Source organism: Procambarus clarkii, chromosome 39 (assembly GCF_040958095.1).
Source record: "Procambarus clarkii isolate CNS0578487 chromosome 39, FALCON_Pclarkii_2.0, whole genome shotgun sequence".
NCBI classification, from domain to species: Eukaryota; Metazoa; Arthropoda; class Malacostraca; order Decapoda; family Cambaridae; genus Procambarus; species Procambarus clarkii.
The window spans coordinates 151,784-168,762 of NC_091188.1; the positions used below are offsets into that span (position 1 = coordinate 151,784).

The 16,979-nt window shown below is 46.0% G+C and overlaps 1 protein-coding gene across 5 annotated transcripts in view; it reads left to right on the plus strand.

Annotated features, from left to right (window-relative positions):
- The first annotated feature begins 1,132 nt into the window (after window positions 1–1,132).
- LOC123760383 (myelin regulatory factor-like protein) overlaps window positions 1,133–16,979 on the plus strand; it is an 86,332-nt gene continuing 70,485 nt past the window's right edge. For 2 of the 5 annotated variants that reach the window (XM_045746049.2, XM_045746051.2), the window contains exon 1: window positions 12,708–12,894. In XM_045746049.2, coding sequence (XP_045602005.1) covers window positions 12,819–12,894 — 76 coding nt within the window. In that variant the 5' untranslated portion in view covers window positions 12,708–12,818. Of the gene's footprint in view, window positions 1,326–12,706; window positions 12,895–16,979 lie in introns of those variants that run through there. The other 3 variants (XM_045746050.2, XM_069338239.1, XM_069338238.1) reach the window with 3 other exon arrangements.

A 16,979-nucleotide genomic window follows, 5' to 3' on the forward strand; every position in this document is an offset into this window, starting at 1 on the left:
CCATAGAAACGCTTACTTGCCGAAGTCGTAAATGCCAAAACTGTTGAATTTTAAAATCCAACTGGAAAACTCATCGGGGTTAATGAGGGGGGGGGGAACCTTTGACAAGCCGCTGGCTTCCTGTCTTCGACGAGGCCACTAGTGTGCTAGTTGCCCTCGGGTAAATTCAGATATGATAAACCACGAACAAATCCACAAGGGCTGTGACGAGGGTTCGAACCTACGTCAGAGAGGACCCAGGCGCTGCCTTAATCGACTGAGCTACAACATGGTAAATGAAAAAGAAGTGCAATGAAGTAAGGGCGAAGAGGAACACCCTATTGACAGCTCAAGTGCATGGAGAAATTGCGTAAAACCCTGGTTTGTGTCTCGGAGTGATTGCAGGATCCGTTGGTCAATCAGGATGATTTCCCGGTTGCAATCTTTTTACCATGTCGTAGCTCAGTCGATTAAACAGCGTCTGGGATCCTCTCGGACATAGGTTCGAAGCCTCGTCACGGCCCTTGTGGATTTGTTCATTTGATGCATCATGCTACTATGATATGTGTGTGTAATGATAAGCATCCTGTGAGATGGAGATATTAGATGAACCTACAGCTTGTTTTTTATTTACACATTGTAATCATTCATATAGAATAGGGCAGCAGCACATTGCTGTGTATAATTAAGCCAGTTATTAAACAAAAACATGTGAGCGGGTGAAGCTTATAATACATTTCTTGATCATGGCTGATAACTTCTAATAGTTAATTGCCTAAATTTTTAGATTTTTCATTCGACTTTTGGCAACAAAGCCATCCAGTGACTAATTTTGTGATTCCCTTTGTAATATTTTGTAGTATTTGTTCTCCTGTTTATTTAATTCTTGTAAGCGATGAGAAAAAATAGTTAGTATGAAATTATCGTATCCCGGCCGTGTCGCCATCTGTTGGTGCATCCGCAGACTATTACAAGTGGGCCACTATCAGTGCTGGCACTGCTAATGATAACGCGTGTGCAGACTAATAAATTATAAATCATTGTCATTATAAGCTTTCATAATAATGGTAAATGCCGTAGGGAGAGCAGATATGAGTTGAGTGAGGTGGGCGGCCGTGGATGAAGCGGGCATCCCTCCTGCCTACGTAATCAGCCCAGCGGCGGCCCGGGCGGCCACAGGTTAACCAGTGTTGTGTTAGCCAGTGAGTGGAGTGTAGTGTACTGTGCTTCTGTGCTGCTATGTGTGCTTATCCATGGAGTTTTTAGCCCCACAAAGGTGCTTGGCGTGTGGAATATGTCAATTATGGATCCTCTAGTTGTGGACGAAGCCCTCAGCGCTTGTTTAGGTAAGTATATAAGGGAAGGGAGAGTAGTTAGGCAACTGGGCCAGGGAGGTCGGCTGCTCTTACCTGGGCAGCATCTTCTTATCGTTGTGAGATGCTGTTAATCTCCTGGGTCCTGTGAGCGGTCATAGACTCGTTAGCCATAAACAGGTGTTGGTATGTAACAGGATTTCTTAACGCTCAACACAGTTGGCTGCATCGTCTGTGCTTTGACACCTTGCCTCACACTGGGCATGGCGTGTTGGATTTTAGCTTCCATGTTTGAGTTAAATCCTGACCATTGTTATATTTAAAGAAAAACTTTCATTGTTGAATCAGTGTGAGGAATCTAGTGCTTAAAAGTGACCAACACAATTCTCATCGTTTTTGGCGAGCTGCCAATGTTAGTGTTTAAGGTACCAACACTATTTTGATGTGTTTATCTCAAGTAGTGCATTTATATTATTATCAACAGCAGTCACGTCAAAGACATGTATCACCTTCAATTTGGTGTGGATATTTTAACGACTGTTCCAAAAAAACTAACATTTTAAAATGTAACAGTTTTGTATCATCTTCCTCGTAATAAGAGTTCTTCCTAGGCTTTAATGACCTGTTTCTAATTAATAACGAGTTTCTTGATATGGCAGTAATATTAAATGACAATTTTTGCTTTTAAAAATTGTTTTCTTTAGAAATTTATTGTTTTTTTTAAAGACAAGGACATCTTCAAATGACCACTCTTCTCTATAAATTGTCTCCTCATAATTGGAAGTCTTCTTAAAATGAAAGCTGTCTTGTCAAAATAACAGTATTTCGTTTTGTAGTTTATTAAATTATAGAACAAAGTAATGGCAGCGTAGAAAGTCGTCTTAGGTTTTACTGACAATAGGAAAAATGTATCCAGTGGGTACATGCAGATGGGAAGGAATCATTCACCATCTCACCGTGAACAATCTAATAAAATCGACGTAATATGGGTTTGTTAAAAATAGAACCTGCCTTACAAACTTGCTCACATTTTTTTGAAAGGGTAACCGCAAACAGTTACTCGGATAAAGGACTTTCGGTAGGTATAGTGTACATGGACTATGTTAGATAAATTTATAGAGCGGCCCAATTTGGAATACTGTATTGGATACAGTGATCTCAAGATAACCTCTCAAGAAGAAGTCCATTATGATGTATGATATATCTTGTATACCCTAGACCAGTACACAACATAGCACTCACGGAATAACATAAACACAGCTAATAATAGCGACATAACTCATTTTGAACTGAAGCATGAAGACCTCGTCTTCAGAAGGACATAGCTGCTCTGGAGAAAGTGCAACAACGGGCTACAAGAATTATTCCAAAACCAAGTCAATTCTTGTACCAGGGATGACAGAGGGGCCGCAGGGCTAACAACACTGCAAACCAGACATGACAGGGCTGATCTCATCGAAACTTAAAATACTGAATAATTTGGAGGATACTGATCCAGGCAATTTCTTCTGAAGGTCAGATGTAACAAACAAAGAGCAACGATTTTAAGCTCAATAAGTCAATATTGGACAAAATATAAGAAACTGGTCGAAAAGAAACTTTTTTGACCGATGGAACTGCCTACCCGCCAAAGCCGTAAATGTCAAAACACTGGTGAATTTGAAAATCCAAGTCGATGATTCAACATTACTTGAGCATATTTGGCTCACCAGGTACCACCACCTGACCAATCCGTTCCTTTATAATGCCTGTCTATATTTGGATTTACATCATAAAGTAAATTACTAGATTAAAAAATATATATTTACTATTTCATTGACTGGATGAAAGGGGGGCCCATAGCCTCAGAGAAAAGTACACACAATGCATTAGAGGGAATTTTGGGTCTCCTCAAATACAGGTTCCTTGTTCTTTTATCCTATCATCCGCCTTTTTGCATTTGTTTTGCTTTATTAGATATTTAAAGGCTACAAGTTATACATTGGTGAAAAAATAGTGAAACAATGAAAGGTTAAAAGTTGTGGATCTCTTGGATCTATAAGTTAATATAATATAAACTTTGTTTATATGTCTATAATATAAACCGTGTTTAATATAAACTTTATATATTTACTTACTTTATATATTTGAAACTTTATATATTTACATGTTCTGCAGAATTTAATCTTCAATAAATTTAAAGCCCCATACTGCCAGTATCTTTCTCCCCCTGATCAGAAAAAGGTGTTTCCCTTCTGGAGCGCCACAATGATGCTCTGAGACAGGAAAATTACAGCTCCTGGCAAAGTCAAAACTTGTTTCAAAAGCTAACTTTGTGGGGACTTGAACAAATGAGTAAGTCCCCACAAAGTTAGTTTAGTTCATTTATTATGCACCCCATACCCATCTTGTGAGCGGTAGTGGAAAGGGTTACAGAGGCACATAATGGGCTCAGGGACTGAACCCCACAATTCATTTAGCTAAGCAAGTTACAATCTTGATGAACTAGTTACAAAATTCGGTATAAGTCGTCACATCAACAATGGGTTCGAGATCGACCAAGTACGGTTTCTAAATTAAGCATCTGCCATATGTAGAGAGCTAGTGTCACAATTGATATGTTTGTCCTGCACACCGCCCCCCATCCAGTGGGCAGCGGTGGATAGGTTACAATCACTTAGTTACTACCTATAGTTAGCAAACTGGGGATGTTTGGCTAAAAAATCTGGTAGCAGATCATTTTGAATGAAATATTTACACATCGTTGGAACATTGGTTATAGAATTGTCTATGAATTCACGTATCTTTTCGCACTCCATCACATAGTGACGGAGGGTGTGCGAATAATTTTGTTGACACAGTTTACATTTGGTCAGCTCTACATCAGCAGATAATGAGAATTCCCAGAGATACTTGTAACCGAGACTAAGCCGAGCAGTAGTAACATCTAGAAGTCTGCTGATTGTATTGGATGATCCATAGATGTGTGGCTCCTCTTGCATGATAGTATGATGATAGATGGAATTACTGGTGTCGATTTCACTTTGCCTCAGATCTACAAGACTTTGTTGAAGTTCTTGGTGTACTGCTGCTCTCAGATTGCTCATTGACAATCAAAGGTTACACTCAACGTCTCCTTTAAAGGCAGATTCTTTGGCTAACTCATCAGCTCTATCATGCATTAGGAGGCCAACATGAGATGGAGACCACATGGAATGGACTGTTACCATCCTTAATAATTTTGTTGTATTTGTGTCTAGCTTCGGACACGAGCATGTTACAATTATGTCTTAAAGAGTTGAGAGCATTTAAGGGAAGATATATAATACTTCACTTAACCACGCGATTTAGAAGTCAAAATATATAAAGATACACAGATAACTTTAAAGACAATCATCCACAAATAATCGTCTTACCTTACCCAGACAATTAATAAAACTGTACATTACAATGGTCTCATCAGAGCACAAGACATTGTGAGAGTCAACTACAACAACAAAGGTTGTTGTAGTTGACTCGACTCCAGTGCCTTCATGGCTCTGGAGTCTTTTAATCCTCTCAATCCTGTGGTCGTCAAAATTAAATATGGGCTGTATCTTATCTCCAGCAGATTTAAGACAGTCAAATTTGCTGGGTTCCCGGTCATATTAGTGTGTCCTTAAATGACGTGCGGATGCTGCCACGAAGGAGGCTATCCGCTCTTGTCCCATTTTCCCTAAAGGTGTTCCTCATTTTGACTTCTACCCTGTTATTCATTCCTCGAAACATGCCCCGCTGGCAGGCTCGCTGATCTTCTGCTACTGTAATAAGCTACATAATCTTAAGGGGTAGTGTGCCCCCATGGCCTTCCTCCTACCACCGTAACCGGCGTGCATATCCTTGTTGACTTGATGTCACTTGTAGGCACATCCTGACTTCCAGGATGTGCCTATGTCTTGCCTCCCGACTGTTCTTCGCGGTCACCTGTCCCTTGATAGTGTCCTTGGTGAATCGGATGCCTTTGATGTTGTTCTCCTGATGCGCTTTTGTTCTTAGTGATATTTAGCGCCTTTGGATATTCCGCACTTTTGACGGTGCCACGTGCATAGCCTCCCCAGCTTGGTGCCTTCTGTTGATAATAACTTATTTACCTCTCCCACACGACGGGTGTGGGGGACCACTACCTCCCACACGACGGGTGTGGGGACCACTATACCTCCCACACGACGGATATGGGATCAATAATAAACTAAAACAACAGAAAACCAAATATGTTTGTAAGGAGGTGGTGTTGATAGCCGGGGCATGAAGGTTGTGGTGGTCGCTGCCCACCTCCACCTCTCCTGCTGCCCGTGGAGGCTCTTGATAACGTCATCACTGAGAATGATGACCTTCCTCTCTCACTCCAGGCAATGTGGAATTTTCCTCTCATCATTACTGAGAAACTTGACAGTGATGCTTTTTTACTCTCCCTAAATTGGAATACCAATGGATAAAAGGGTGTAACGATGCAGATGTAAATGTTTTAAGTATGCCAACCCAAAATAGAACAGGAAAGAGGATATTAATGACTTTACAAATAGGAAGGAACTGGGCAGAACCGGTTTGGAAACTGGGGTGATAATTTCTGAAACTGATTACCGGGTAACATAATTAAGATTAATGATGTATCGCAAAACGGAATGGCCAAGAAATGAAATAAAAGGTGTGGGCAAGGGGTGAGGGAAGTAGTGGGGTGAGGGAAGTAGTGGGGTGAGGGAAGTAGAGGGGTGAGGTGCAAGGACTGTAGGTTTAGGTACAGAGCGTTCAGCTGTTCTTGGACTTGATTTTATGTGGTTGACTGCTATTCTTTGTGTTCTGTTCGACAGAAAACTGAGTATCTACCGTCCTACGTTACTGGTTATTCCCACTGACCTCATTTTGTGTGCTATCACTCCATGGTCACATTTATTGAATGCCTTTGCGAAGTCCATTTATACCACATCTGCGTTCTGTTTTTCTTCTTATGCCTCGGTGACTTTGTCATAGTGGTCAAGTAGCTGTGAGAGGCACGATCTTCCCGCTCTAAGTCCACGTTGACCTGGGTTGTGAAGGTCATTGGTCTCCATGAAACTAATGACCCCTCCTGACTGGCACTGTTGGGACCCCCTGACTGGCACTGTTGGGACCCCCTGACTGGCAGTGTTGGGACCCCCTGACTGGCAGTGTTGGGACCCCCTGACTGGCACTGTTGGGACCCCTGACTGGCAGTGTTGGGACCCCCCTGACTGGCACTGTTGGGACCCCCTGACTGGCACTGTTGGGACCCCCTGACTGGCACTGTTGGGACCCCTGACTGGCACTGTTGGGACCCCTGACTGGCACTGTTGGGACCCCCTGACTGGCACTGTTGGGACCCCTGACTGGCACTGTTGGGACTCCCTGACTGGTCAGCTTGAGGCCGTAGAGTCTGGTACAGACAAAAATGGCTGACAGCAGGTGGCCGGAGCTATGTTTACTGAGCAACTTTTAATGGTCTCATCAGTAGAGATATGAGAAGGGTGAACCATTGTTAGCTGGCCTGAGCGGCCTTGACTGACCTCACTACCTGCTACACAACAACACGGAGCGTGTCATGATTGAATGGGCGACAGCTGTGAACCTGGAGTGGCTGTGGTGGTCCTGGACGGGTGGCTGTGGTGGTCCTGGACGGGTGGCTGTGTTGGTCCTGGACGGGTGGCTGTGGTGGTCCTGGACGGGTGGCAGTGGTGGTCCTGGACGGGTGGCTGTGGTGGTCCTGGACGGGTGGCTGTGGTGGTCCTGGACGGGTGGCTGTGGTGGTCCTGGACGGGTGGCTGTGTTGGGCCTGGACGGGTGGCTGTGGTGGTCCTGGACGGGTGGCTGTGTTGGGCCTGGACGGGTGGCTGTGGTGGTTCTGGACGGGTGGCTGTGGTGGTCCTGGACGGGTGGCTGTGGTGGTCCTGGACGGGTGGCTGTGGTGGTCCTGGACGGGTGGCTGTGGTGGTTCTGGACGGGTGGCTGTGGTGGTCCTGGACGGGTGGCTGTGGTGGTCCTGGACGGGTGGCTGTGGTGGTCCTGGACGGGTGGCTGTGGTGGTTCTGGACGGGTGGCTGTGGTGGTCCTGGACGGGTGGCTGTGGTGGTCCTGGACGGGTGGCTGTGGTGGTCCTGGACGGGTGGCTGTGGTGGTCCTGGACGGGTGGCTGTGGTGGTCCTGGACGGGTGGCTGTGGTGGTCCTGAACGGGTGGCTGTGTTGGGCCTGGACGGGTGGCTGTGGTGGTCCTGGACGGGTGGCTGTGTTGGTCCTGGACGGGTGGCTGTGGTGGTCCTGGACGGGTGGCTGTGTTGGGCCTGGACGGGTGGCTGTGGTGGTCCTGGACGGGTGGCTGTGTTGGGCCTGGACGGGTGGCTGTGTTGGGCCTGGACGGGTGGCTGTGGTGGTCCTGGACGGGTGGCTGTGGTGGTCCTGGACGGGTGGCTGTGGTGGTCCTGGACGGGTGGCTGTGGTGGTCCTGGACGGGTGGCTGTGGTGGTCCTGGACGGGTGGCTGTGTTGGGCCTGGACGGGTGGCTGTGGTGGTCCTGGACGGGTGGCTGGGGTGGTCCTGGACGGGTGGCTGTGTTGGGCCTGGACGGGTGGCTGTGGTGGTCATGGACGGGTGGCTGTGTTGGGCCTGGACGGGTGGCTGTGGTGGTCCTGGACGGGTGGCTGTGGTGGTCCTGGACGGGTGGCTGTGGTGGTCCTGGACGGGTGGCTGTGGTGGTCCTGGACGGGTGGCTGTGGTGGGCCTGGACGGGTGGCTGTGGTGGTCCTGGACGGGTGGCTGTGGTGGTCCTGGACGGGTGGCTGTGTTGGGCCTGGACGGGTGGCTGTGTTGGGCCTGGACGGGTGGCTGTGTTGGGCCTGGACGGGTGGCTGTGGTGGTCCTGGACGGGTGGCTGTGGTGGTCCTGGACGGGTGGCTGTGGTGGGCCTGGACGGGTGGCTGTGGTGGTCCTGGACGGGTGGCTGTGGTGGTCCTGGACGGGTGGGAAGGGTGTGGGGAGAGGTGAGTTGTAGGGAAGGGTGGGTGGGTGGGGGGGGGGATGGAGGAGGAGGAATGGAAGACGGTGAAACACCACAATATTACTGGGTCAGCCGGACATTGGTCACTTGTTCCTGGTGGAGAATGATGGTGGGACGCCAGTTTTTGGTGGGGGTGAGAGTAACTCTTGGAGGGCGTGAGAGTAACTCTTGGAGGGCGTGAGAGTAACTCTTGGAGGGCGTTAGAGTAACTCTTGGAGGGAACCTATACTGTTTCTGATTTATGTAAATGATCTCCCAGAGGGAATAGACTCGTTCCTCTCAAAGTTTGCTGATGATGGAAAAAATTATGAGGAGGATTAAGACAGGAAGATAGCATGAGGCTAGAAGATGACCTAGACAAACCAAAGGAATGGTCCAACAAATGGCTACTAAAGTTCAACCGCAGTAAATGTAAAGTAATGAAACTAGGAGGAGGAAATAGGAGGCCAGACACTGAGTACCGAATGGGAGATGAAGTCCTTCACGAAACGGACGGAGAGAAAGATCTAGGAATTGATATCACGCCAAACCTGTCTCCTGGAGCCCACATGTAAAGAACAACATCAGCGGCGTATGGTGGGACATAGAGTTAAAGCTCACTCTCCCAGAGGCACTAATAGGTAAATAATGATAGGAAAGTTGTGAGAGACAAGTGCCGCCAGCGCCCCGGGCAACGCTGCCGTTACCCGCACTCACCTGCCACGCGTTGTTGTCCTCACTATACTGTTGTGGCATCAGATCCCAGACCCGGTACACTGCGGGTGCTGCACGGGGGTCACTATGGTACACTGTGGATGCTGCGAGGGGGTCACTATGGTACACTGCGGGTGCTGCACGGGGGTCACTATGGTACACTGTGGGTGCTGCGAGGGGGTCACTATGACACACTGCGGGTGCTGCACGGGGGTCACTATGGTACATTGCAGGTGCTGCAAGAGGGACCCTATGGTACACTGTGGGTGCTGCAAGAGGTACCCTATGGTACACTGCAGGTGCTGCAAGAGGTACCCTATGGTACACTGCAGGTGCTGCAAGAGGGACCCTATGGTACACTGCGGGTGCTGCAAGAGGGAGCTACCTAACCGCTGTTCAAGACTGAACAACACTCCAGCAGTACACACCCTCACCAGTGCTCCAGTAATGCGGTCCTCCCCAAAGACGAATTCGTAAATTTTAACCATATTTTCTCGAATATGCAATACAGTATATTAATAAATATTAATGTTTATTGTAATTTTGTGTATAATTAGGCCAATGATAGATTTGGTTAGTTCTTTTGGTTCTGTTGGCAATAATGAGTATGTGTCGTACTTGGGCAACACTTTCAGAGAAGTGTAATTCGAACACAGGAAGAGAGCGAAACACTGTTTGAGAACATAATTAGTAGTGGAGCCATTCCATCCAGGGGGTCAACCCCATGAACACATTCCTCAGTTTTAACATGCTGTTCGTTCAAAAACAGGATTTTTCAGAAACATATATTAATATCGTAGCATATTGTGCATATTTAGGCATTGGTTCTGTTGACGATTATATGTTTTGAACCCCGTCCTCACACTAGGCTGGTTAAAGCAGCGGCCGTTCTCCCCAGGCGTATTCATCAAGTTAAACATACCGTGTATTAAAACTTAGTTTGTTCTCATATATACATTAATATTATGCAATATTAATATTATGCAATATTAATATTATGCAATATTAATGTATATAACAATTCAATTCTAAGTATAGTTAGGTTTAGGTATTTAGATTCTGCTGACAATTATTTGTATTTGAAGTACGTGTATGAAGCATTTATACAACCCGTCCTCGACTCAAGTCCATTACATCCAGCGGTCGACCCCACAGATGCATTCATAAATTTTTACATGCTATTCATTCAAAACAGGAATTTTCTCAAATATAAATTAAAATGATAATATATTAGCATATTGTGCATATATAGGCATAGGTTAGGTGTTTAGGTTCTTTTGGCGATTATTTGTATTTGTAGTGCGTGGGTGAAGCATTTACAGCGTTGTGGTTCGAACAAAATTCGTCAGTAAAGCACTTGGTCCGGAAGTGTTCGGACGTCAACAGTTGTGAGTCGTGTGTAAACCGCTTTCCATTCGTAAACAGTGGGTTTGTCGGCTGGGTTAACAAGTATTTTGCATTGTTTATTTGTCAGCCCGTCCTCCAAACAAAGACCCAAAAGTGATTCCATGCACCCGCCAAACCCCCTGTTTATGAATGAAAAACGGTTTACACACGACTCACAGCTGATTTCGTTCGAACACTTCCGGAACAAGTGCTTCACTGACGAATTTTATTCGAACCACAACGCTGTAAATGCTTCACCCACGTACTACAAATACAAATAATCGCCAACAGAACCTAAACACCTAACCTAATCTATGCATATATATGCACAATATGCTAATATATTATAATATTAATTTATATTTGAAAAAAATCCCGTTTTGAATGTAAAACAGTATGTAAAAATGTATGAATACGTTTTGTTCCGGAAGTGTTCAAACGAAATCAGTTGTGAGTCGTGTGTAAACCGTTTTTCATTCATAAACAGGGGGTTTGGCGGGTGCATGGAATCACTTGGAGGACGGACTGTAATTTATTTTTGATAACATTCCAATTTTGAGTGAACAACATGTTAAAACTTATTAATGCGTCTTTGGAGTCGACCGCTGGAAGGAATGGACTTGGTTTGAGGCCGGGTTGACTACTTAATTAAGTAATAAGTCTTACCATCAAGACGACTAATCGATGACTCTAATCCTGAAACAGATTCGTTATACGATATATTAACAGGTGCGAGTAGTGTTATAAGCTTGGCTGTGATTGGTGGAGGAAGGCGTGTTGTGAGGCCGAGCAGCCACTGGGAACTGGTGTGTGTGAGGAAGTTTGGTGGCGAGGGGCGGAGCCAACAGACAGACATGTACACTCCCCCACTCTGCTGGAGCGGGAGGTAAGAACACCACATTGTTCTTACTTGACCGCGAGGTGCACTAACTGGAGCAGCGGTGTCCTCTGTGTGTGTGTGTCGGTGTAGGAGTCTGTGTAGTCGGTGTTGATGTGATAACTTGGGTGTACCGGGGCCTGGCACACATACTGAAACTCATTGGTGTTTGTGTCCATTGTTTTGGATATAACTCATCATTTAAACAATTAAACGATCACAATATCTTGGAGTGGAAAATATAAATTATGGTGAAGGTATATGATATGACAAGGATCGGGATCCATATAGAGGCGAGCAAAGAACGGGTTGTATCAGCACAGCGGTGAAACTCTTCCCTGACCAGCAAACATTTAACCCAAGAGTCCCATTTAACATTGTGTACGTGTACCCTGTGCCTACACTACACAGTACACGAGTGCTTACAGTACACGAGTGCTTACACTACACAGTACACGAGTGCCTACACTACACAGTACACGAGTGCCTACACTACACAGTACACGAGTGCCTACACTACACAGTACACGAGTGCCTACACTACACAGTACACGAGTGCCTACACTACACAGTACACGAGTGCCTACACTACACAGTACACGAGTGCCTACACTACACAGTACACGAGTGCCTACACTACACAGTACACGAGTGCCTACACTACACAGTACACGAGTGCCTACACTACACAGTACACGAGTGCCTACACTACACAGTACACGAGTGCCTACACTACACAGTACACGAGTGCCTACACTACACAGTACACGAGTGCCTACACTACACAGTACACGAGTGCCTACACTACACAGTACACGAGTGCCTACACTACACAGTACACGAGTGCCTACACTACACAGTACACGAGTGCCTACACTACACAGTACACGAGTGCCTACACTACACAGTACACGAGTGCCTACACTACACAGTATAAGTGCCTACACTACACAGTACACCTGTATGCAGAGAGTGTGAACACGGCACACGTGTACGAACAACGTACAGGTGAGCGTATACCGTTGGGACTCTTGGCTCAGGAACTCCTTGGCCCGCGCCGTGACACAGGCTCACAGAGATAAGGGTGAAGGGGAGCATAATATGAGTGTGTAGTGGAGCTATGGTGGTTGTCCCCGCCTGTTGGAGGTCACCTGATACTCCTCGTGACACCTGATCCTCTGGTACCTGCAGGGCACGTGGCACTTCCCGGGGGCCAGCCAGTGCCACCAGGGCCACCAGGGCCATCCAGCGGCACCAGGGCCACCAAGACTGGTGATTATACTCCCATGCTGAGGGCGGGAGTACACAAAGGTGGTGATCTGTAGATGTGATCACTACTATACCATACTCGTTGGTGTCACTCACGGGTCGTTAACAGTCATCCCGGTCATGCAAGGCGCGGCTAGTTAGACGAGTCTGGGAGCCTGGCAGAGTGTGTGTTGGAGACTGAGTAAGGAAGAGCTGAGGTGGTCGTGAGGGAGAGCTGAGACACAGCAACAACTCTGATTAAGACAGTTAAGAAGACAAAGTATCGTCTTACAATCGAGGATGGAACACACTTATGAGCTGAGGCAGTTCTGTGGCGGAGATCTGCAACCAGGCGACAGACACTTCCAGTCTCAAGGTAAGTCTACAACACGGCCAGTCCGTCCCAGTGATCTGTCAGTTCCTGGGCGAGTCCGTCCCAGCGGTCTGTCAGTTCCTGGGCGAGTCCGTCCCAGCGGTCTGTCAGTTCCTGGGCGAGTCCGTCCCAGCGGTCTGTCAGTTCCTGGGCGAGTCCGTCCCAGCGGTCTGTCAGTTCCTGGGCGAGTCCGTCCCAGCGGTCTGTCAGTTCCTGGGCGAGTCCGTCCCAGCGGTCTGTCAGTTCCTGGGCGAGTCAGTCCCAGAGTGGGTCTCAGGGCGAGTCAGTCCCAGAGTATAGAAATAACGATTTCAATTTCAAATGCTAGTCAGTCCCAGGAGGATTATATAACAGGGTGAGTCTGTAACAGTCAATCCTAGGGTCTGTCAGTCACAGGGTCTGTCAGTCACAGGGTCTGTCAGTCACAGGGTCTGTCAGTCACAGGGTCTGTCAGTCACAGGGTCTGTCAGTCACAGGGTCTGTCAGTCACAGGGTCCGTCAGTCCCAGGGTAAGTCAGTCCCAGGATGAGTAATAGCATGGATCAGTCCCAGGGATGAATGTGTAACATTATGAGTTAGCCATTGGCTAACTCATAATGAGAGTTATCACTCGGCCCCCAATTTGGGATGAGATAACAGAAGTCGTGAGGATGCAGTACAGTGTGTGGCTGCAGACTATAAGCCCGGGGCAGTTGTTGTTGTTGTTTTAGATTCAGCTTCTCGGAACAAAAGTTACAAGTAGCACGGGCTATGGTGAGCCCATAGTGGACTTACCTGGCACGGGAGCGAGGCTGTAGGTGCTCGGGGCAATAGACTGAACATTATATACAGCTAACTCGGGCAAAATAATTCCTGGAAGTGGCGGAAGGCTTCCTGACAGTTTGTTACAGAGTTTCACAGAAGAAATAATATTCTGTATTTAGTCCTGGCAAATAAAGGTACAAATATTAACAAAATGGAAATAAGTAACGAACTGAGTAATAATGATCATAGAGAAATTAAATTTAACAAGGCATGAAAAAGGAGGATGACAAACTGTGCCAGATTTCCGTAAAGTTGATTTTGAAGTATTAAGAAGTTTCTTGGGAAAGTTAGATTGTGCAAACGTGACCATGGACGGTGGACTGTCCCCGGGACGTGCCGGACTGGACTAGTGGTTTGGTGATATTTAAATTGGATTGAGATGTAGATTCAAATAATAACTTTTTAAAAGCCCTATTTAGGTAAGCCCAGGAACATAGTATACTATAAAAATTCATTAGATCGAATAACAGCTTCATAATAGTTACAAATGTTAACAAAATAGAAATAAGAAAAGCTGAAGAAACTATGAAGCACATACAGCAGGGCAGCAGTCAAACCCTAAAGGGATTTTTCAGATATATCAGAGATTAGGGAGAAGACTGGGCCATTGAACATGTGTATTAAGGTAACTACAGACGGCCTATTGACCCATACGAGGCAGCTCTAATTTATTTTCACCCAAACTCATTCATATATATGTCTAACCTACGCTTGAAACAAGCTAGCGATCCGATATCTATTACATTACATAGTAATTTGTTCCATAAATCTGCAATCCTTTTCCAAACTAATATTTACCCAGATCTTTCTTGAATCTAAACTTATAAAAGTTATATCTATTTCGTGTTTCTGTTTTGTGTTGATTTATTTAAAAGCTTATTTATGCAGGCGAGGAGTCACAATAACGTGGCTGAAGTATGTTGACCAGACCACACACTAGAAGTTGAAGGGACGACGACGTTTCGGTCCGTCCTGGACCATTCTCAAGTCGATTGTGGACCATTCTCACAATCGACTTGAGAATGGTCCAGGACGGACCGAAACGTCGTCGTCCTTTCAACTTCTAGTGTGTGGTCTGGTCAACAAGCTTATTTACATTCTCTTTCTTACACTCTATGTATACTTAAAGTGTGTCACCCCTTACTCTTCGTCTTTCTAAAAGATGTAAATTAAGCTTTTTTAATCTCAACATAATACAGATATCTAATTTCTGAGATTAATTTTGTCATCCTTCTGTGAAAGTGTTTAAGATAATTTATATTCGTGCTATAGTACAGAAACCAAAATTGAACTGCATATTCTAAATGGGCACTAAGGCAAGATGAAAAGCTGAAGAATAAGTATGTTTCAGTGAGTGCTATGATGCCTTAAGATTTACAATATACACCATTCTTGTGAGGTCATCCATCATGTTCCCCTGACTGACAAAGTTAGTATTCTATACCTCCAGATATCTCTTCTGTGCTCTCACATCATTACGTCTAGTATTATTATTACAAAATGGTTTGTTATTGCTTTACAACATATGCTTTCTTCTTTTTTTCTTCTAATTTTGTCATTATTTCCACCAATATCACCACCCACCGACTCCTTAAAGTGTTACATGCTGAGCTCTCTTCACTCTGTAAGGCTACCACCACATCTGTCGAGAAGTGAACCACTACCACTATTGTCACACCTGCCACCACCACTGTTGTCACACCTGCCACCACCACTGTTGTCACACCTGCCACCACCACTGTTGTTACACCTGCCACCACCACTGTTGTCACACCTGCCACCACCACTGTTGTCACACCTGCCACCACCACTGTTGTCACACCTGCCACCACCACTGTTGTCACACCTGCCACCACCACTGTTGTCACTCCACCTCCTCCTCCAAGCGGACAACCGCCTGCCAGTGACCTCAGACCATTGTAAAGACTGGCTCGTTTTTTTCTTGTGTGAATTCTATTAAATCTGAAGTGAATGAATGTGACACTGTCGCCCAAGTGCGTGTGTGTGTGCGCGCGCGCGTGCGTGCGTATGTGTGTCCTCACCTATTTGTACTCACCTATTTGTGCTTGCAGGATCGAGCATTGGCTCTTGGATCCCGCCTTTCCAGTCATCGGTTGTTTACAGCAATGACTCCTGTCCCATTTCCATATGATACCTAATTTTAAAATTATGAATAGAGTTTGCTTCCACAACCTGTTCCCCAAGTGCATTCCATTTTTCCACTACTCTCACGCTAAAAGAAAACTTCCTAACATCTCTGAGACTCATCTGAGTTTCCAGTTTCCACCCATGTCCCCCTCGTTCTGTTATTATTACGTGTGAACATTTCATCTATTTCCACTTTGTCAATTCCCCTGAGTATTTTATATGTTCCTATCATATCTCCTCTCTACCTTCTTTTCTCTAGTGTCGTAAGGTTCAGTTCCCTAAGACGTTCTTCATATCCCATCCCTCGTAACTCTGGGACAAGCCTCGTCGCAAACCTCTGAACCTTCTCTAGTTTCCTTATGTGTTTCTTCAGGTGGGGGCTCCATGATGGCGCGGCATACTCTAAGACTGGTCTCACGTAGGCAGTGTAAAGCCCCCTAAAAGCCTCCTCACTTAGGTTTCTGAATGAAGTTCTAATTTTCGCCAGTGTAGAGTACGCTGCTGTCGTTATCCTATTTATATGTGCCTCAGGAGTTAGATTAGGTGTCACATCTACTCCCAGGTCTCTTTCTCGAATCGTTACAGGTGTGTGTGTGTGTGTGTGTGTGTGTGTGTGTGTGTGTGTGTGTGTGTGTGTGTGTGTGTGTGTGTGTGTGTGTGTGTACTCACCTAGTTGTGTTTGCGGGGGTTGAGCTCTGGCTCTTTGGTCCCGCCTCTCAACCGTCAATCAACAGGTGAACAGATTCCTGAGCCTATTGGGCGCTATCATATCTACACTTGAAACTGTGTATGGAGTCAGCCTCCACCACATCAGTTCTTAATGCATTCCATTTGTCAACTACTCTGACACTAAAAAAGTTCTTTCTAATATCTCTGTGGGTCATTTGGGCACTCGGTTTCCATCTGTGATCCCTTGTGCGTGTGCCCCTTGTGTTAAATAGCCTGTCTTTATCTACCCTATCAATTCCCTTCAGAATCTTGAATGTGGTGATCATGTCCCCCCTAACTCTTCTGTCTTCCAGTGAAGTGAGGTTTAATTCCCGTAGTCTCTCCTCGTAGCTCATACCTCTCAGCTCGGGTGTTACGGCCCTCTCGGGTCGCAACTGGGTTCGTACTCTGATGTCGGTAGAGGAAGG